The sequence below is a fragment of the Zerene cesonia genome, unplaced genomic scaffold (genome assembly GCF_012273895.1).
Source record: "Zerene cesonia ecotype Mississippi unplaced genomic scaffold, Zerene_cesonia_1.1 Zces_u005, whole genome shotgun sequence".
Lineage (NCBI taxonomy): Eukaryota > Metazoa > Arthropoda > Insecta > Lepidoptera > Pieridae > Zerene > Zerene cesonia.
This window is the reverse complement of record NW_024045135.1, coordinates 8,022-28,925: the sequence shown is the minus strand read 5'-3', so window position 1 is coordinate 28,925 and position 20,904 is coordinate 8,022. Positions and strand designations below refer to the sequence as shown.

At 37.6% G+C, this 20,904-nt stretch overlaps 1 protein-coding gene across 2 annotated transcripts in view; it reads right to left on the bottom strand.

The window, feature by feature from the left end:
• LOC119838860 (kinesin-like protein KIF21A) overlaps positions 1 to 15,048 on the bottom strand; it is a 19,402-nt gene extending 4,354 nt beyond the window's left edge. Inside the window, exons 1-25 of one of the 2 annotated variants that reach the window (XM_038365004.1) lie at positions 14,795 to 15,048; positions 13,771 to 14,095; positions 13,153 to 13,311; positions 12,558 to 12,760; positions 11,539 to 11,775; positions 11,120 to 11,275; positions 10,816 to 10,981; positions 10,364 to 10,558; positions 9,996 to 10,195; positions 9,689 to 9,760; positions 9,536 to 9,616; positions 9,314 to 9,401; positions 8,692 to 8,945; positions 8,348 to 8,509; positions 8,105 to 8,250; positions 7,806 to 7,898; positions 7,531 to 7,677; positions 7,084 to 7,215; positions 3,242 to 3,392; positions 2,791 to 2,908; positions 2,149 to 2,320; positions 1,594 to 1,725; positions 1,249 to 1,391; positions 724 to 890; positions 28 to 224 (exon numbers count right to left, since the gene is read on the bottom strand). In XM_038365004.1, coding sequence (XP_038220932.1) covers positions 28 to 224; positions 724 to 890; positions 1,249 to 1,391; positions 1,594 to 1,725; positions 2,149 to 2,320; positions 2,791 to 2,908; positions 3,242 to 3,392; positions 7,084 to 7,215; positions 7,531 to 7,677; positions 7,806 to 7,898; positions 8,105 to 8,250; positions 8,348 to 8,509; positions 8,692 to 8,945; positions 9,314 to 9,401; positions 9,536 to 9,616; positions 9,689 to 9,760; positions 9,996 to 10,195; positions 10,364 to 10,558; positions 10,816 to 10,981; positions 11,120 to 11,275; positions 11,539 to 11,775; positions 12,558 to 12,760; positions 13,153 to 13,311; positions 13,771 to 14,095; positions 14,795 to 15,016 — 4,118 coding nt within the window. In that variant the 5' untranslated portion in view covers positions 15,017 to 15,048. The remainder of the gene's footprint in view (positions 1 to 27; positions 225 to 723; positions 891 to 1,248; positions 1,392 to 1,593; positions 1,726 to 2,148; positions 2,321 to 2,790; positions 2,909 to 3,241; positions 3,393 to 7,083; positions 7,216 to 7,530; positions 7,678 to 7,805; positions 7,899 to 8,104; positions 8,251 to 8,347; positions 8,510 to 8,691; positions 8,946 to 9,313; positions 9,402 to 9,535; positions 9,617 to 9,688; positions 9,761 to 9,995; positions 10,196 to 10,363; positions 10,559 to 10,815; positions 10,982 to 11,119; positions 11,276 to 11,538; positions 11,776 to 12,557; positions 12,761 to 13,152; positions 13,312 to 13,770; positions 14,096 to 14,794) is intronic. The other variant, XM_038365003.1, reaches the window with a different exon arrangement.
• Between the last annotated feature and the right edge of the window lie 5,856 nt (positions 15,049 to 20,904).

Sequence of the window (20,904 nt, the reverse complement as noted above, 5' to 3'; positions counted from 1 at the left end):
GAGACGCGTGAGGTGCGAAGGTCCCACCTGCCGGCCGTGTAGAGCGCGCCGGTGGCGGCGCAGGCGGCGAGCGCGTGCGGCGGGTCGGGCAGCGGCGCGGGCGGCGCGGCGGCGCGCAGCGCGGGGCTCCACAGGCGCAGCGCCTGGTCGCGCCCGCAGCTCGCCACCCACGCGCCCGCGCCGCACACGCCCGTCACCCACCCCTTGTGCGCGTTCATCACGCTCTGGACATACCCACCGACACTTTCACTTACACATCCACTTCTTTATATGCTTTTTTTTTAATTTCTCATTCTTAAATAAATAATTTATTATTATATATTCTTATATTCAGAGGTAATTTATCTCTAGGAAAACAAGCAGACACGACTATCGGCCCGGTCGTTGTACGCATTTTAATATAAGAGAATTAGATAACGAGATTGAAGCTTATTTAAGTGAAGTTTTTTGAACTGTAAAAACATGTGATGGTAATATGCCTGTGAGTGCGTAGTTAAATGTCCAATCTCATTATACAAGTATGATATAACAACCGGCACGTTCCGGTGTTCGCTTATAACTGATTTTAAAAGAAAATAGAGCTTACATCAATAAAAAATAATGCCAAAATCATTGAAAAAAAAAAAACTAATTCTCTTCGAAATATGTTTGCGTATATCGTAATAATAATATTGTCAAAGTTTTAGCATTCCCATATATACAAGCAGAGTATCCCACACTCACATGCACCAGCGTGTTGTCAGAGAGCCGCCAGCACTTGAGGCTGGAGTCCCGCGAGGCGCTGTAGAGCAGCTCGCCGGCCGCGCCCGCGCCCGCGCGCAGCACCAGCGCCTGCACGCCGTCGTAGTGCGGCGGCTCCAGCAGGCGCCGGCTGCTGGCCTCCCACATGCCTGCCGACATCGTACCGTCTTACTGAACAACATTGAACATTCAATGTATAACGATTAAGTGAAATTGGAACGCAATTTAAAGCGCTGGTCCTTCGAGCTGGAACTGGAGTAAGGAAATCCCATTTTCATATATTTGAGCTTATTCATCGCAATTTCGATAAATATGTATTTACAATATAAAACAATACAATACAGATAATACCATGCATACGATTTTTTTTATAAAATAGTAATAACTTAAAATTTTCATCAATACCATAATTTGAGCCAAAAGCAAAATAACTTTTTTTTAACAAATGCGTGTATTTGAGTTTTTTAGCTTACTTTCATTTGAACCTATAAACTCACTAACACTCACCATTGCTGTGTGTCCAGTCAAGCACCCGAACACAATGGTCCCTCGAGCCGGTTGCGAGTCGGTCGCCATCCGGCAGCGGCACTCGCGCCATACACATCACCGCCGCTGTGTGACCCGACCACGTCTTGTACATACATTCTAACCTGTGAATAGAAGACATAAGAATATTATGTTGATATTTATGCTTGTTCGATCTTGCATCGAATTTTTTCTATTCTTTCCAAAAATTTCTCAATGTTAATAGTCTTAAATTAATTTTGCAAAATTATATTACTTAAAAAGATATCTTCTTTCTATCTATCTTTTGTCGCTGTTTTCCTTTTTTTTCAGTAATACGGTACTAACATGCGTAAATCCCACAGCCTCAGTTTATCCCCCGCAGCCGTGTACAGTCTATTCGGATCTGCCAGCGCAATCGCTGTGATGGCGCACTCTCCACCGCGCACTGCTGCGTTTGCTCCAGACGCGCCTGATGACCTGCAATAATTCGATTATTGATTTTATTGGCACTGATGGTAAGGGGCGAACGTAGTTTTTATGTGTTCTTTGCGTTTATGTGTTTCCTCTTATTCTTACTTTCGTATTATTCGTTTGAACGAATCCCATTTAATTTGTAACCATATAAATGACCCCACTAAGCTCCGCAGTAACAAGAAGAATACTGTTTCTAGCATCAAACAACACATTGCGGCAAGCATACCGCATTAGACATTAACATAAATATAACATGGCATTATTATAATAGTAAATAAATATTTAACGATAAAATTAATGCATGTTCGAGTTTAATTTCAACAATACTCCAATCCCTCCAACACTAGCGTAGCCATATCCGAGTATATCGCTCTACAGTCCGTAAGCACTCCCAAGTCCCGTCCCAACACACAGCAAGCGACTCACCACAGCGTGGCGGCCGGCGTGTTGGTCCGCGTGTCGAAGAGTCGCACGGCGGCGCCGGCGGCGGCGGCCACGGGGCCGGCCTGCGCCGCCGCCAGCGCGCCCACGCCGCCGCCGCACCACGCGCGCCACGCCTCGCGCCCCGCCGTCAGGTCCCACCCGCGCACCGTGCGGTCTGCGCTCGATACACGCAATTATAGCCGCTGCACTTACACATACACACACACACTCACACTTATACGTGTTGGTGACTGTCTATATGTAATCTGTGCTTTGTCATCGTAAATATACAAACCTTGCTCAAGTATTAGTGTAACTAATAAACGATAAGATTTCGACCTAGATTAATTTGTTTCACGAAACTAGTCTCGGTGATACAATCATAATTACACGTGTTAGTTTATAGCCATCAATAATAATATAGAAAGGCATTTTCATCGAAAGTATAGTAATCTTGCTCAAGTTAAAATATCTAACAGAACTTCTGCATGAGACAGGCTATAGGAATTTTCAACTAGATTAATTTATTACTCGAAAACATGCGAACATTACACATATATTTGATTTTGAAGAACAATATGAGCCTTATTCAACAAAAAGTAAGATAAACCTAATTTTAGAGTAACTTTAAATATAGGTGCATACCAACACCACCGCTATAGAGCCCGTTCGGTACTGCAGCCAGCGATAGCGCAGCGCCCACGTGTCCCTCGGCGACATGCGTACACTGTAGCCACGTGTTAGTCGCGCCTGTGCTGCTTCTCTGTGGATATAGAATAAAAATTTAATATATCATTATGTATTCCACAATTGAATTAACATGGAATAAGTTCTATGTAAAATAGGAATTTCTCTAGGTAAACTTTTGAAATTAGTGGATATTCCCAAATCTTTTTTACGCAATATTAAGTTATTCATGATGGACATTATAAACTTCGAAACAAAATAAAGATTACACACTGATGGTGTCTTCTATATTTCATTATAATATCCGGTAATTTACTTAAATTATGCATATACTATGCGAAAAAGTTCATACTTATACAAATTTCGATGTCGGTTTTAATTTAATTACCAATAATATTAATACACGTACCTTAACGGTCATCTCTCTCACTGTGCCAGTGGGCGCTTGCTCCGACGCCACTCCGGCCAGCCGCTGGAACACGTCCTCATCGCGAGCCCGCCTCGCCGCGCCCGGCGACGCTGGGGGAGTGCCCTCTACTCCGGACACCACTGACGCCTCTCTATACCCGCTTATGCGTTATGTCATATGTTGTTTAGTTATGTCAGATTGTGAAGCTTGACGTGTTATTTATGCATTTTGAAAATGGAATTAAGATTTTTTTGATTTTTTGAGTTAATTTAAGCGGTAAAATTTGAAAATGGAATTTAGTTATTGTCAATGGGTGTATTATGTGGTAGGGATAGGTAACTATAGCAACGCATAATCAATTGCACCAATTATTTTTTGTTGAGTTAGTTGAATTAGAACAAACTTCACAATCGACAAATGAACGATATGGTGTACAAAATATTAATTATTAATTATTAATTTCGTTATCAATATGTTGTTAATTGATGTTAGTAATAATTAGATGAATAACATCTCACCATTTAGTATACATGATATTTTGGGTTTATGACTTTATTGATTGTTGAAGTGATAATTTCTTATGGAACGATAACGTTTCGTAACGTAACGCGTTACGGGTCCAGTTTATCTGAATTTCTCCCTTCCTATGGCGTGATTGGTGTAAGTTATCATTTATGTTGTGCTTCCCAAAAAGCACAAGTTTTTATTTATTAATTATACTTTTGTTACGCGTGAATAAATGTGTGATAAAATAGCACGGTATTAAATGCACGATATTTTATTTTTTAATGTGAATGTGAAGAAGGAAGTGATGAATATACATAAAGGTACTTACTGTTTATTTCTTTCATAAAATGAATTGCAGTAATACGCATGTGTAGTGAACTATTTTGTGTTTATTTAAAATCTTAAAGACATAAATCATTTTTAAAAAGGGCGAACTAAGCGAGCCCTATACTAGCCCACAATTTATATAATTTTGTGATGCGCTTTACTGTCTAACTATGACTTATGTAAGTTTGGGCTTTGATGTAAGTTTATTAATGTCCAGATGTGTTATCAATCAAAAAATATAATTAAAACCACATTTAAAATTGAAAACAGTGAAAATTGAAGCAGAAAACTTCAAAAACCCTTCTAAATTCCCTATTTTTGGCAGTTATAAATCAATTTAAAATTCACAGTTTTAAATAAGACACAACATATTGAATCAAGTTTGGTATACTTAAGTTAGGCCAATTAAAGAAAATGCTGTCTATGTCCATAGCTATAGAAAGTCAACATCAAACATAATTTATATACAATAAATAAATTACATTGAATCATGCAAAGTGCATCATGCAATAAAGCAAACTACATATATTTTGCTTGCAGTTTATTTAGTAAACATTTAGCTATACATGATGACTACGTTTCGTCTATAAAATCTTATAATATATTATATACTTTGGCATTTACAAACTTTGTTCATTACATAAACAATTATTAATATAACTAAATTGTAAAAGCAAAGACATTTAACAAATTGTTTTAGAAAAGCAAGTTTTCCATAATATGTAGTCACGATATCTATTACAAGATTACATTTTAAAATAAAGAAACATGCATTAATGTGTTATTATTAACTTATGCTTTAAGTACAAGCATCGAGATTTCAAGAACATAAATTAAATAATAACTAAAGTTTCCCTTCAAACGTTGCAGAGCATACAAACATATTAAATTTTTGCCCTCTATTACATTGTCAAATAATTAGAAATTCAATATTTATTACACGTTATTGTAGCGATATAAATTTTTTATGCATTAAATTTTATTTAAGTATAAAAAAGGGCAAAGAAATCTATTTTATTATCGGATAATTCTGAATATTGACAAAGCTTTTGCACTGTTACGTGGATTCTTAAATTTTATGAAGTTTTGATCCTTCGAGTCAGTAACTATCAGGGGGCTAAATTTATGTATTATACACATGAACTTCTGTCTATTAATTTATAGAAGTTAACATTTGTATAACATAGTATACAGGGATACCTTCCTAAACGTCTTAAACGTGAAGCTACTGTTAGTGAAAGCCAAATAACTACTTAAGCTACGTTACAAATCATAATCTACGTGCGCAGTGCCGGTGTCCGCTCAATCTTCCACGATCGAGAGGTCGGTGAGGAGGCTGCAAGCAACCGTCAGTGTGAGGACACACCCGTACCACCCTCGCCAGGTTTGTATGTGTGTGCAAGATTTATTGAGAACTAATTTTTAGTTCTTAAATTGACTGCATTCATTGATTTACTATTTAGTACATAACGTATACATGCATCAAAACCGGGCCGGTAAAAGAATCAAGCTCAAACTTAATCACGATGCCAAAGTGAATTCAAGGAGACAACAACAAAATGTGTAATAAACTGCTATTTCTGTATTGTACTTTAGTATATACATAATGGCATTTTGACTTGAGCGTGCGTATTTAGCGTATGCCATTAGTAGTTACCAATCAAAGGCTATCGGATGATAAGTTTCGATTGTACTTTTGTATGTAGTGCGTTATCTAGTGCAATAGTAAATCAATGAGTCGATTGATATTAGTTGTAGAGGGACGAGAAAAGTGAAATAATTTTTATTCTCACATAGATTCATGTTATTATCTTGCACACACGTCAATATTTACAGCTTATAGTTACGCTATGTGTAAACTGCAGAAAAGAAAATTGCCTGCAAAAAATGGCAATGACATATGCATGCATTTAAGTCTGATTTTTCATACAGAAGTGTTATACACCATGCTGAAACATGCAGTGGGATGCATAATAATTATATTATTGTTAACACGGAACAGACACCCTTTTTATTAGTAGATTAATGATTGGATAGTGACACGAATATTCAGTTTACATTAAACTTGTTGCTTGATTTTTAAAATAAACATTTTTAATTGTTAAATATATTTGAACACATTACATATTATTTTATTTTTCCAAAATGGCATGTTAATATTATCATTGATATATAAAAAATTGGAATATCATTGGGTTGTTTCCTTATTTTTTTATGTTTTTTTTTTATTTGTGCTTTAACGCCAGATGTAAAATGATTGATTGGTTGATAATTGTTATTAAATGACTTGTTGATTTTTGGTGAAGAGTTATTTTCGATTGATTTATGAAATCTTTTTATACGTATGTTTGATAATTATTGACTGATAGATTGAGCTTTAGAGATGAGTTAATTTTGATGACCTTTATGGTACGTTTATGACACCATTTGACACAAACAATTTTCTTTTACTGGCCAACAAATAGCACATCAACCCAGCCCATATTGTCATGCGAGGCGAGCGGAGGGGGCGGTAGAAATATACAAACTACTTAGCGTTTATAATTATTGAGCAATGTGTGCTTTCGTTTCTTACATATTTTGTTGAATATTTAATTTGGGGAAGTGAGACATAAACACTTATTGTTATAGTGATAGTACTAAATTCTATATTGTGGTAAATGGTCTTAAATAAAAGCAAATACTTGCGTTCAACAAAAAAATTACTTAAGTTAATAATAATGGAAGGTTATGTTTAATATGTAAGAAACAAAAGCTATTCATTAAGACTGTAAAAAACTGCTTCAGACTGTCAAAGATATCTAATGAAAACCTAAATAAACATTTATCTAAATAAAAACACAAGTGGCACCCTACAAAAGTGCTAACATTTTTAATTACGCAAAAATAAATGGTAGCTCCTACACTTTTTGTACTAGCAAGAAAACAATCTAATTAAATATCATCAACACTAAAGTAAACTAGCAAATTACGACACACAAATCGATAAAAAACAAAGAGAAACTCACAAAGAAGCCGGTTTGGCGAGCGAGTGCTGGCGGCGGAGCGGCCGCGGGCTGTCGGGCGGCGCGCGGCGCGGCGCCGCGGGCGAGCCCGCCTGCGCGCCCAGCGCGCCCAGCGCGCCCAGCGGCTGCAGCCCTCTGCGCGATTGTGTTCACTTTACAGCAGTTCGTTGGTATGTTTTGGGTTTACGTCTTTTCAATTGGAGTTGTAAAATAGTTGGGAGACGTGGAAATGGAGGAGATATGATAGTTTGGCATTGTGCCGCGTGTGTGTGAGAGGAGGGGGAGGAGTGGTAATATATAAACTAGTTTTTCATGCCCATATATAATTATTGAATGGCTCTATAATATACAGTCTCTTGTAGGGCAGAATTGCCTTTAAAGATAAGTAAAATTACTTGAATAAGACGTGTGAGGTGAGGCTAGTTTTCTCGCGTGGGCACGGCGCGTTACCTGAGGCTACCGGGCGCGCTGGGCACCCGGCTGAGGGGCACGGGCTTGGGCGAGGTGGGCTCCACGAGCGACTGCGTCATGGGGTCGGTGTTCTCGTCGCGACTGTACACGCCGAGGTCGCGCAGCCGCACTGAACCGCGGCGGCCTCTGTTACATGAAATTTAAGATTCTTTATAATATAAATGAATATATATTGTAATGTAATTATAAAGGATTAAAGTGTTTTGTAATCGGTGTAAATTAAAGTTGTATTAAGATTAATTATAAGCACTTACGTATTTCTATGGAAAGGTGAGTTGTCGTCTGGTGGTGAGGTTGGTGCCGTGTTTGTTTCTCTGAGGACGGTCGGTCGATTTTCTAACAAAGCACTGAAAAACACAATTGGCATAGTGACATAAAAAATTAAACGAACATCGTTATATATTATCTAGAATCTAGAATTTTTGATCACATCAATTTAAACAAAACAATAATAAAAAAATGTACCCGCAGCGTAAGCTGATGCTTCGGGTGATATAAAGAATAAAGTAAATGATTTTAACAACAATTATATAAGAAACATATCCTATATTACCTATCCACAGGCGATACTGATCTGGTAGAGGTGCCAGAAGATACATGTGCCAATAGGGCGACGAGCGCTGGAGAATTCCACGGGTTAAGGTTGTGTTCATCCGCCGCACGCAGGGCGCTTGCTGTTTGCTCCGATTTCTCTTCCAGCTGAAAACAATTAGACAAAGAGTGAGTATGAGTGAGTGGAAGAGAAGAACGTGGAAGAAGCCGCTCGCTGCTCGCCGGCGGGGCAGGTCGGCCGTACCTCGGCCAGCCTGGCCCGCGTGTCGCCGAGCGTCTTCTCGCAGCGCGCCGCGTCGTGCGCGTGCTGCAGCGCGCGCGCCGCCAGCCGCTCCAGCGCGTAGCGGCCCGCCTCGCACTCCACCTGCTCCACCAGCCGGGGTAGCTCGTTCTCTTCGTTTTCTTCCTGAAATTTTTTTCCCAAAATATCTATTATGGGCGTTTAAAGATGGTTACGGCCGTTTTAAATATATCTTTCGTAAAGTCGCTCTGATAATTTTTTATAAAATAGAATACTCTCAAAAATAAAATAATGTTCTTGCGGTTTTTATCTTAATTAATATTATCAACACCCCCACGGCATCTCACCTCGATCTGCATGATCTGCGACTGCGTGTCGGCGATGGCGGCGCGCAGGTAGGCGAGCAGAGCGCGCGCGTCGGGCGCGTCCGGGTCGGCGCTGGCGGTGCTGGCGGCGGCGCAGTCGCGCTGGCGCAGCTGGTGCTCCAGCACCACCTCGAGCTCGGCCAGCGTGGTGCGCGCGGCGCACGCGCGCGACAGCCAGCACTCGAGCCGCGACCACAGCTCGCGCCCGGACGTGCGCGCGCGCCCGCGGCTGCGCTCTGTTCGCACAGATTTCAGAAATAATAGAGTGGTATGACGCCTCGGCGACCACCTCCTCGGTAAAATAGATGACGCGTGGGCGTAGAACCGAGGGACCCTGGGTTCGATTCCGGTGGGGTCGCACGAAAAAAAAAAGTCTCAGTTTGGCAGGACACAGAAGGCTGTTCACCTACTTGTACAGAATGAATCAGGTGTACATAATCTGCCCGATACCCCACAAGGGAGTTTACTTTTTTATGGCGCCCCCGTATAGAGAAAAACGTAAATTCAAAATCTTTGTATTTATTATATTTTTCAAATATTAAATCTTAAAGGTCGATTAATCGAATTGTCTAGAATCTAAGTGAGTGAGTTAAAGGATAGTTACCATGTAGTCTCCCAGCGGCGCGACTGCTCAGTTTATCCCTGTGACCACGACGGAGGAGCGATACTTCTTCTTGTTTCCGTTTCAGTACCTATAATAATGTATACAAAATATATAAGGTGTAATATAAATTTATACATATGTAATAAAAAATAAGAATGCACGGTCACTTGGGAAAGGTTGTTCAATTGATAAATAAAATTTGAAAAATAAAGTAATTTTTACCTGTTCTTTAAGTCTAGTTTCAGCTTCCAATGAGCGTATTAAATTAGCGTTCTTGCGAGATTCTTTACGTAGTTGAGCTACCTGAAGAACAATACGAGTGTTAATATCTTAATAATTGGAAATTTTTCGAAACCAAATTGACCAACAACTTACTTCTTTCGCTCTTGCTGCTTCAGCTTGTGCGTGCCGTTTGGACTCCATTCGCATGCGCTGAACAAGTTTCACCTGTAGAAAAAAAAAGAATCTGTAAGAATTATGTTATAATTCTACTAACGGCCCACCATTAAAATTATATAAAGCCTTTTAAGCTCTAGGCTTTAGGCTGAGAATTTCCTCTGATTCTATCCGTGAGAATCTGTAAATAACTTTTGTTATTTTATCATGTGACTATGTAAAAAATACAATCTGTAGATTGTACTACACCAAAAAAAAAAAACATGTCTACACATCTAGATCGAACCTTGTCGCGCTTCAAGCCCTGCAGCTCGCCGCGCAGCGAGTGTATCTGCTGCGCGGTGTGCTGCTGCGAGCGCTGCAGGCGCGCGTGCTCGCGCTGCGCCGCCTGCAGGCGCCGCAGCTCGCGCGACATGCCGGCCACGCGCCGCTCGTACTCGTCCTTCACGCGCTTCAGTTTCTCGCTCGGCTGCGACGATTGGGCAGCTGCGAACGGACATAATATGACTCAACTTAAATCCACACATATACAAACGTTTTTTTTTCGGGTTTTGTTTGCGCGGTATTTAACTGAAATAATATATGAGTTAATATAGAGTTTTAAATGACGTAATGTTAAGTATAAAATCATCCGAAAAAGAAAGAACGACTCACCGAGCGAGGCGAGCACCTTGTCGCGCTCCTCGCCCGTGGCCTTGATCTGCTGGTGCAGGTGGTCGAGCCGCTGCTCGTAGTGCGTGCGCAGCGCCGCGAGCCGCCGCTGCGACGCCTCCAGCTGCTCCACGAGGCGCGCCTTCGTGTCGATGTCCTCGCTCAGCGCCGCCAGCTGCTCGCTCAGCAGGCGCTGCCCTGCAGCCGATGCAATTGCCACTGAATTGACGTTATGCTCAAATGTGGAGGCAGTGTTTAAAAGAACTATTTTGATATACCTATAAAACCTAAAAACTCAAAACCGGAAAATGACACGAATAATTTGGTGATTTTCTTCACAAATTTTTCATTCTTCCTTGTAATTTATATTACTAATCTTGTCATTAATAATTAACATTAGCAATTCAAATATTATTTTTACACCACACCCTTAAATTCGACATTATAATACTTACCCTTAGCCTCATTATCTTCTTCTGAGTCACTCTCTTCTTCCTCTGATGGATCCGAGTCACCAGCGCTCTCTCCCTCTGCACGTTCTCTCTCACCCATCGGCGAATTCTCAGTTAATTTTCTTTGGAATTCCAATTCACCCATACTTCGCGCTAGTAGTTCTTTTTCCTGTATATAATAAAGGAGAATAAATCATTTATATTCCACATGTGTATCTACATTAACATGAAAGCTATTTTAAAAGATTATTATAATGAATAATTAATGAACAAAAAACAAATTAAATCATAATATGGACAAATTTACCTTATAAAGCTCTCGTTTGGCATCGTCAATAATGGTAGAAGTATCCAGAATAGATGAGTCATGTCTCGTCCTTTGTTCGCGTCGTCTACTCGCTTCATACAAAGCGTTCGCTTCCATCAGCTGAGCTCGAAGGTCCTCTATTTCTGATACATATCCCTGCAAGCGAAAAATTAGAAAAGATATAATGAATAACAGAGAGAGAGAGAGAGAAGAGAAGATAAGAGTTTTAGTAAAATATCGAATGTCACCAATATTCTACGGTTATTATTGGGACCACTTCAAGACATTCAAATTATTACCTCCCTTGGCACAACATTCTAACTTCAAAGAAAAAATTTATTCAATGAGTTTCTGAACATCATATTCTTATCTTCTTTATTAACAAAGAAAAATCATATGATTATTACGATCACAATTACCTGTACCAAAGCAGTAAGCGAACAGTCGGACGCATCCGGGCTACCGTCTTTCGGCGCCCAAGTCCCCAGAGCTTTTTCTGCTAATAATTCGCTATTTCTCGCTGACAGCTGTTCGATGGTCCCTTGCATGGCTTTGACCCTTCGTCGGAGGGATTCTACCTCGCTGGTGAGAATAGCATTTTCTTGTACCACGTCACTCCAGCCCTCTTCACCGTTTTCTGATATCACGCGTTTGCCCTGGAAACATTATTAGTGGTTTAACATAGGCTACAACAAAAAAATTATAAATAAAACTCTCTTATATAATAACTAGCTTTTCGCCCGCGGCTTCGCCCGCGTAGAATTCGCTTATATCGCGCGACATGGTAAGGAGTATTTTCTTCGCATTAAAAAGTATGGTTTGTTCTTTCCCACGTTTAGCTCCATCTTCATACCAAGTCATAAAAAATCGGTTTGACAATAACAAACTTTCATACAAACTTTCATCCCCTCTTTCAACCCTTTCTACCCTTTTTTCGCGATAAAAAGTATCCTATGTCCTTTCCCAAGTTCAGTTCTATCTTCATACCAAATTTTATCAAAATCGAATCAGTGGTTTAGGCGTGAAAGCGTAACAGACAGACAGACAGACAGAGTTACTTTCGCATTTATAATATTAGTAGGGATGCAGAGAATTCGCTTCATTATATGTTATATTAGGCGCTTATTCCGTCTCCGCCCGGATATCGAGATACCTGATTCTGATCGGGATAAAAATTATCCTATCACCCAAATCAGCTCATACTCTGTTTGTATACCAAATTTTATCGAAATCCGATCAACAATTTCAGCGTGCTTGACGGACAAACATCCAAACAAACAAACTTTCACGTTTATAATATTAGTGCAATTTTTAATTTGGTCTAAGTATGCAGTATATCAATATTCACAAGCATTGAACTCAAAAGCTAACCACCCAATGCGAAAAGAATACGTAAAAAGGTTGAAAAGAGGAGAAGAAGCGAATATAACCTCCCAACCTGTTTATATTCCGCTAATTCCAGCTGCAACCTGGCGACCTCCTGCCGCAGCTGGTGGATCGTCCTGGAGGTGAGGTCTTGGTTCACCACGCACCGGTTCTTGATGTTCCTGGCCCTGTTCGCGTACTTGAGCGTGTTCAGCGTCTCCATGAAGTCGCGGTCGCTGGGCGACACGCACGCTATCATTACCGTATTGCTGTTGCCTGGAAATTTGGGGACATTTCATAATAATATAGATCTTCCATTTGGGGATATTTAATAATAATATGAATTTTTTTAATTTGAGGATAATTAGTAATAATATAGAATTTTCATTTGAGGATATATTCACCTTAGTTGGCTAAACGACGAAACAATGTTACTCTTATGTATGAGACGTGAAGTGCTCATTATGGAGTTATTTTATACTGTCATCTTCATCATATTATGAACACGCGGGAACAATCCGCAATTTTGAAATATGTTCTGAAGATATTTTTAAATAACTAATATAATTATTTTTTTTTGACTAAACAAATGTATTTTGTAATGCATTCGGAGGATAGTTTTAAATAACTGATTTAATTAATTTTCTTATAACTAAATAGGTGTATACCTCCCAGTGAATCCTGCAGCAGCCTCGTCAGTTTCGAGTCCCGATACGGGACATGCATTACTTTCCTCGACTTATCCCCGAGAGCCGATATCACATTCCCTAAAGCTAATAGTCCACAGTTTATCGATATGCCCTCTCGCGCTCTTTCTCCAGTCGCTCCTGAACATCAAAAGACATGTTTATTATTTTGTTGTCTGTATCGTCTTTAGTAATAGTATAATTCCTGCCTAATCTATACTAATATTAAGCTGAAGAGTTTGTTTGAACGCACTAATCTCAGGAACTACTGGTCCGATTTCAATAAATTATTTCAGTGTTCGATAGCCCATTTATTGAGGAAGGCTATATATGTACCACGGGTAAAAAATAATACAAAAATGGAACATATGGTATGTAAAACTAAACTATATGATAAGAAAGATGGTATGTAGAAACTTTTTATGCCATAAGAAAAAATTATGAAAATTTTTAAACAAACTAGCTGACCCGGCAAATCCGCAATCCGGCAGCCGTTTCGGAGGAGTTTGGTACTAACATTGTGACACGAGAACTTTATATATATAGAGAGATAGAGATAGTGCTCCAGGATGATAAAAAATTTAAATTCATAAAAATTACCCGTCCGCTTAAGTCGCTCAGATCCAGCCAAGTCCACGAAATGGAACTTAGCTGTCAACGTTTCATACTGCTCTGGAGTTTCTCCATCCGTTTCCATCTCCCTCGTGCCATCTTGGTCAGCGGCCAGCCTCCTCTGCCGCAGCATTAGAGTGAACACTGCGTGTGACCTCGAGGACGAAGAGTTCATATTGGTCGCTGCTGTCGTTCGAGCCAGTGCCCCAGCTCTGAGGGCGCCTAGAGCCTCTTTGATGCCTCTCACGGCGCGGATGGATGCACCAACAATGCGCACCCCGCCACAGCCATCTTCTGTTATCCTTAAATTACTCTAAACAGAGACATTTCAAATGTTATAAGTGTTTTATGGTTACTGGTGAATCGGGGAACGATTAACTCGTTGATGTAGTTTTTACCTATTTTGCAAATAATACGAAGTTGCATAATTCTAAACGTAAGCTTCATGATAAGATGTGTATAAGACTTTAATGTTTAGGTTATGTTTCTATCAAAATTAAGATTTTCACCAATCAATAAATCAAAAAGAATAACTAATTAACATGCTACGTCTAATTCTACGTCAATTGATTCAATTACCAACAATTAGTGCGATGATGAAAAAAAGGGTAAATATTTATCATTGTGCTCGCTCAGAATTGCGCGTGACTCGAAGTCTCACGACGCATATTGTTCTCGGATTCATGGACTAGTGAAAGTGTTTCTATTGCACCATAAACTTCGTATTTGGTTTAACTTCGGGTACTATAGTAAGAAAGATAATTATAATGAATTGTACGTTAAAAACTTATTCTCGAACAACTGATGTTGCAAGCGTCACTCTCCATATTTAGGTGTAATGCAATTTCCTAAGAAATTCATTTATTTTGTATCTCTTTGGATACATTTTCAATCGGATTTGTGAGTTTATACAAAAGCATTGGAGTATTGTGAGATGTTTCAATTACTAAATTTGTTTTATATTATCCAGAAGCACTGCGATTTATGTAAACACGTGACTAAAAACACCAACCTTAGCATAAGGATCTTTAGCCGGATCCAAAAGGTCAACTATGTCTTCATTGTACAGCTCTATAAACTGGGCTTGAACCGAGAACTCTGGAGGAAGCTGTCCCTGGGCCCTCGCAGCCTCCGCCCGTTCTTCCGCACCGGAGAACAGGTCTCGTATCGCGCGAGGAATGATCCCTCGCTTGTCTTCATCGAGATCACCTTCGCCTTCCCACCCACTTCCCATTGTGTACGTCTTCCCGGAGCCAGTCTGAAGAGAAGAAATTTAATTTCATTGCTTATTGCTTAAGACAATAAGACATGTATGGAGCATAGGCATAATAGTCGTAAAAATGTATGAGTAATGCGTTGATGAACACACACTATTTTATATTCAATGACGTCCTATAACGTCGTCTCTATTATAGGTAATTTACAAGTCATTTATTTGTTTGATTTTTTACGATTAGTTGTTTTCAAAATTGAATTATGTTCAAGGAATATACAATATAGACTCTATCTTTTGCATATGAGTATAATTGTTATTGTGTAGTGTTGAACAAATACTAATCAGTATGCAAACCGTGGAAGCAGAGAAATTGTTTTTATAAGTAGTCCATTTAATATTTCTGCTCTTTTGAATCTCGTGAATGCAGCAAGTATTATAATAATTAAAAAACGTTTTAAAACTGCATTTTTTCAAGCAAATTGATAATTAATGTCTGTTAGTATTAAGTATAAATGTGATAATATAACATCTAAATTCTTAAATAAACAGATCCAACTGAAAGACCAATATATACGAAACTTGTATAATCATAGAACATTAGATCAGGTGAATGAAATTTTCCATATAAATACTTTTTAACCGACCAAAAATGGTGGGTTTTAAACCGAATGGCGTGATTCTTATTGTGTTTGATAGGGAATTCTTGCCATTTATGTCTGTTTTAATATCTGATATGGCAGTTCTCCTAGGGACGTCGGTGACCTATCCATAACATACTATAAATAACGAATTGTTTACTAAACTAGATCGCAATAAAATATCGAAACCCATCATTCACGAAATCATAATTTCAACGAAACTTTTCCATTACCATCGCCTATCCAGATCATCATTACAGACAATAAACGCATTGACGTCATAACAATCTAATATAACGGGTAACAATCAAGATACACTCAGATACAAGACTTGGACGATGCCCATTACGCCATTTCAGGTTTAGCACGTGCAATTTAAACGGCGAGGGGCGACCCACTGTCTGCGTAGCGGGTACGTGACCACGTTACTGATGGTGTCGACCGATCGGGAATTGTAAATTATGTTGTTTATTGTTAATTGAAGCTTAAGCATAAATACATTTGATGAGGTGCATCGTTTAACGAGATTATTGTAGTCGCTGCGTTTATATGTTTGCGTAAAACATAAAATAAGATAATCTAACTTGTATATATCTGATTGAAATAACTACTTATATGAAAAGTATTAAGTTTAGTAACCTTGTATTTAGTTTTTATAAGATTTGTTATGATAAGGGGTAAGTAACAAGTAAAAATTTTGCAAGTAATTGCACGCTGTAAACTGTACTCTATGTTAAAATATAAAGTACAAAATAAAACTAGATATGAATTCATTAAATTTTGTTTATGGCACAAACCAAATGAAAAACATATACCGCTTATCTATCTATAGTATCTTATGCGATGATTCCATAAATATCATTAAAAAGTTACCACAACCAAAGTTACTTCTAGTATTACACAGCTTTTTATGTTAGGAACAGGAAAGGCATGGATTAAAAAATTCAAATAATTCTATACGGAGTCGAATAAATGAGCCAACAAGTCCGTATAAACTCAACTCTCCATTACGGAAGACATTCCAACGGAATTGGAGAGCTATCGTTTCCCACGACGTCACACTTGCTTGCTTAATTAAATAATATGTATAAAATTATTTGCATAATCACTTTCACTGTGCGCCCCCGTAATAGACAAATTACTTTTTACATTCGCGTCCGTTTTAATTATCTGAATGTTTAATACAAATATGAATTATAATATTTTTTTATAGGTGTGCATTTATTCATTTTAAATCACATTATATGTATCTTTATCTAGCCTATAACATATCCTACACAATCTTCAATGTGAACAATAGAATAAGAAAAGCATCAATTTCTGCAAGAAATTCTAAAACTGAAAACCAGTCACTTTATCCCAACACTAGACGTTTGACCGTTGCGATGGTTCGTAATCTACCATTATACTCCATAACATAACATTTCCACATACAGTGTATTGGTGTAGCTTTAGTTAAACACCAATATTCAACTACCAGCGAAAATTTACTTGTAAACCGTCAAGCTCATAAAACCTCTAAAACATTGAAGAACAGACATGTTCTTTATCTTAAGATACTTTATAGCTGAAAGAAACTGGAGAATGCATTAGGTGACTAGACGAAGTGCACAATATATGCTGAATAAAAATAAAGAAATTGTCGCATATAAATTTGCGATAATTTGTAAAAAAAACGTATTATTGTAAAAGATTCAAATGTTTACTCAGCAGTTCCGCTTGACCAACGTGCTAAATTGCCACAAGGACGCCTCTGTTATTTGGACAAATGAAATCGTTTCGTGTTCAATTGCACTTAATTATCATCTATTATTCTAGAACATTCGAGAAAATTATCATTTTGAGGTGTGCAATATAGACAACTAGAAATTCGGATTTAAATTAATTCGCAAATATCAAAATGCATTCGCTGCAAAGTACGTGATAATCCTGAAAATTGACAATAAAAATATATGTACAGCAAATTATATAAAAACGTACTCAGAAACAAAGCTTCCGTAAGCCATCAGTAAAATCTAACTCACCGTGGCATAGGCCACTTGCTTTATTAGGTGAAAAATTGTATATCAACAAAAACTCAAGATAAATATGTCATACAAAGATATAAAGCGATAAAACTATCGCACGACTCCGCGCAAATAGCTTCTGTAAAGATAACTAAGATGATTTATATTAGAGATTACACTTTCTAGATTGACGATCTCATTTTAGTGTTGAATTAACTTTCTTTTGAAGCAGCACGAGTTCTTTCCACGATTCAGATTGCTTGTACAAACTTGACCGTAATATAACTGGAATTTTTTTTAGATGTCATTATATTCCATATACAGTTATATATCTTGGGTAATATTTACTTGAATATAGATTGTTTAAACTCTTGAATATTGTGGTTCTAATGCTTTAGTAAAACTTTAATAGGCTTTAGTAAAACTTTTGTTAGTTGTTGTACTGAGAATACGTACCGAGAGTTTAAAAAGATAATTCCAAATATAAATACAATCCAAAAAGTCTGACCACGGTCATCATTATCAACGCTTATCGGAAGGTACACATGTTTATCTTGAGTAGATTGCTATAGATTAGATCCATGAAAAGTGCAGGGGAAAATTCTTGAAATAACTCGATAAGCAGATAACATAAACGCTAAAGTTGCATACAGGAGATGGAGTACGTATACAAAACTGGCGCCTGGAATGACGCTAGATTATGCACTGATACCATTGTAATCACGGTGAGTCATTACAGTACCTTATGTCATGGGTGATATAAGTGGGCTGAAATATTTTTGTAATTTCCTACTTCCATTTTGGGTCATAAAAGAATCTTTATCACAATTATTAATAATTATTGGTCTTTAAAGGAGTAATTAACCGAAAACAGAACGTCTTGTAGGCCAAACGATAAGTGATTATATTTCACTTACTTATGTAGTAAAACTAAGCAAAGGAAAGAGACAAAAAACATCGTTACCACAAATTCAATATTAAAAAGTTTGCTGTCGACATGTTCTGTAATTTCCTAGTTCCCTGTATATTACAAACTTCGGGTGATTGATTGCTGCCTATAATCAGATCGACATGCCATATTATTTGTTTATGAAATTAAATTTTTTAAAGGCATATGTGAGAATTGTATATTTTGTTTGACGACAATCAACTTCCCTGTTTATCATACACATGGTCAGATCTTGTTTTATTTTTGTAAATGAGGTCACAGCATGTTTTAGGAAATTAACCGATTGCTTAGTTGCAAGCTATGCTTACTGTAATTCAAACAAACATTCATTAGCCGAGAGTAATTTATAACGTCTACAAACACACTATCAAGGTGCACTTTGAAGTATGATTAAAGACAAAAATCTTGCATTCCATTCAAAAGGAAACAAACCTTTGGTTTATTATTGGAGCAGTTTATTTGCTTGTAGTTAAGTTTTACACTTCTAATAAATTAATGAGATTCTCGAATTTTCCATAGAAGTCTCATAGCCTTCATTCCATAATACAGTGATAATAAAAGTTTACTTGAATAAAGATAGAGGAGTTAAAGCTAAGACCTACATATATAGATATGTTAATTAGGTGAGTGAGCATCAAAAATGTATAAATAAATGCCACTCTATTATTTTCCGATATTAATTTTTTTTATTTCTATGTAAGGCGTGCATTTCATCATTCTAATAATGAAATTTAGATATATATAGATAAAATCTAATAAGATATGTATAAATTACCTATGACCAGCTGACCGAATTTCTGTACAGTTTTAACGAAGTCATTACCCTAATAGGAGTGAATTGACGTTCGTAAGAATTGGCATTTATAGAGGTCAAAAGCACTAATTATTTATCTGTGCCTAATACTAATACCGCATACAGAGCTGTCATTTTATTTGCCCATTAAAGTTCTTACGTTAAGAATCAGCACAAATCTCTTGTAAATCAGCTAGTCAACTGAAGATTGTTAGACATTATAAGTCGTTAAACCTTTGGTATCATATATTCAATTACGAATGAACACTTACGACTTGATTCGCCTCGAATATTAGTTAAACTTTGTGGAAATCTTAGATTTTTCATAAAATAAGACGAATTAGTTATCTCTCTATTATCTACAGTTCAATACCATTCATTTTAGACAAACAAACAACATTCTTAATAGTTGTCGTATTGTAGGTTTCAATTCACCGGCGATATAAAGACAAAGCCAGTTAAAATCGCATAGTTTAGAATCATCATTAAACAAAATGGGAAATATAATGATTTCGCCACAACGACATCCGCATTACCTATGACATCAGAACAACATTGATCATGGTACATTATGACGACGATCATTTGACGTATGTTTATTTCGAGACGTTTGAGTTCTGCTTTTATCCATGTTTCAATACAACATCAAGTGTAAGTACTAAAATAAAATGACGCAGTTGTAACGAATACGTAACAATTTTCCATTGAGATATACCTATTTATTTTTACGTCACGGGTCACGGGAAATCTCCCCGTGACCACGCTCGCTGTAAAGTGTTCGAAACGTCGGGAAATTCAAGGCTATAATAATATAATGTATAAAACGCGTTTAAAATCCGTTAAAACATTTTTAATTTCTGAATGCGCGTAAAGCAAACACAAGATATACCTATTGTAAACTAGAATAAATTAATCTATACTAAAATTAAAAAGCTAAAGAGTTTGTTTGTTTGTTTGAACGCACAATTTCAGGAACTATTGGTAGGATTTGAAAAATTCTTTCAGTGTTTGATAGCCCATTTATAGAGAAAGACTATAGGTTATATATGTACCACGGACGAAGCCGGGGACAGCTGGACACCTGGAATAACATATAGGCAACATTTTATCCCGATATACTACGGGATATGTATATACGGGACTTACGCGTGTGAAACCGCGGGGCGCAGCTAGTAAAGTTCCTTGCAATTTCAGTTATCTAGCTTGTGTAGAGACTAAATTAGCACTGTGCGTACATTTAATATACATTATAGTTACTAGATAATCCGCCTACTTTCCTCACTTGCACCGCAACAAGTTATGTAATCATGCTATGAGATTAAGAAGGCTGAGCATGTCAACATAAACTGGTTACGTCCTCGACCTTGATCATTTAACTACGAATATTTTAAGCCTAATGTTGTATTAAAATTTTTATGTATTAATACGGTACCGTGTTTCATTTTGTTTATGTTAACTACCGAATGTTTAAAAAGATAAAAATTGAAACAAATTAAATTATAAATGTTATTAATAGCGTC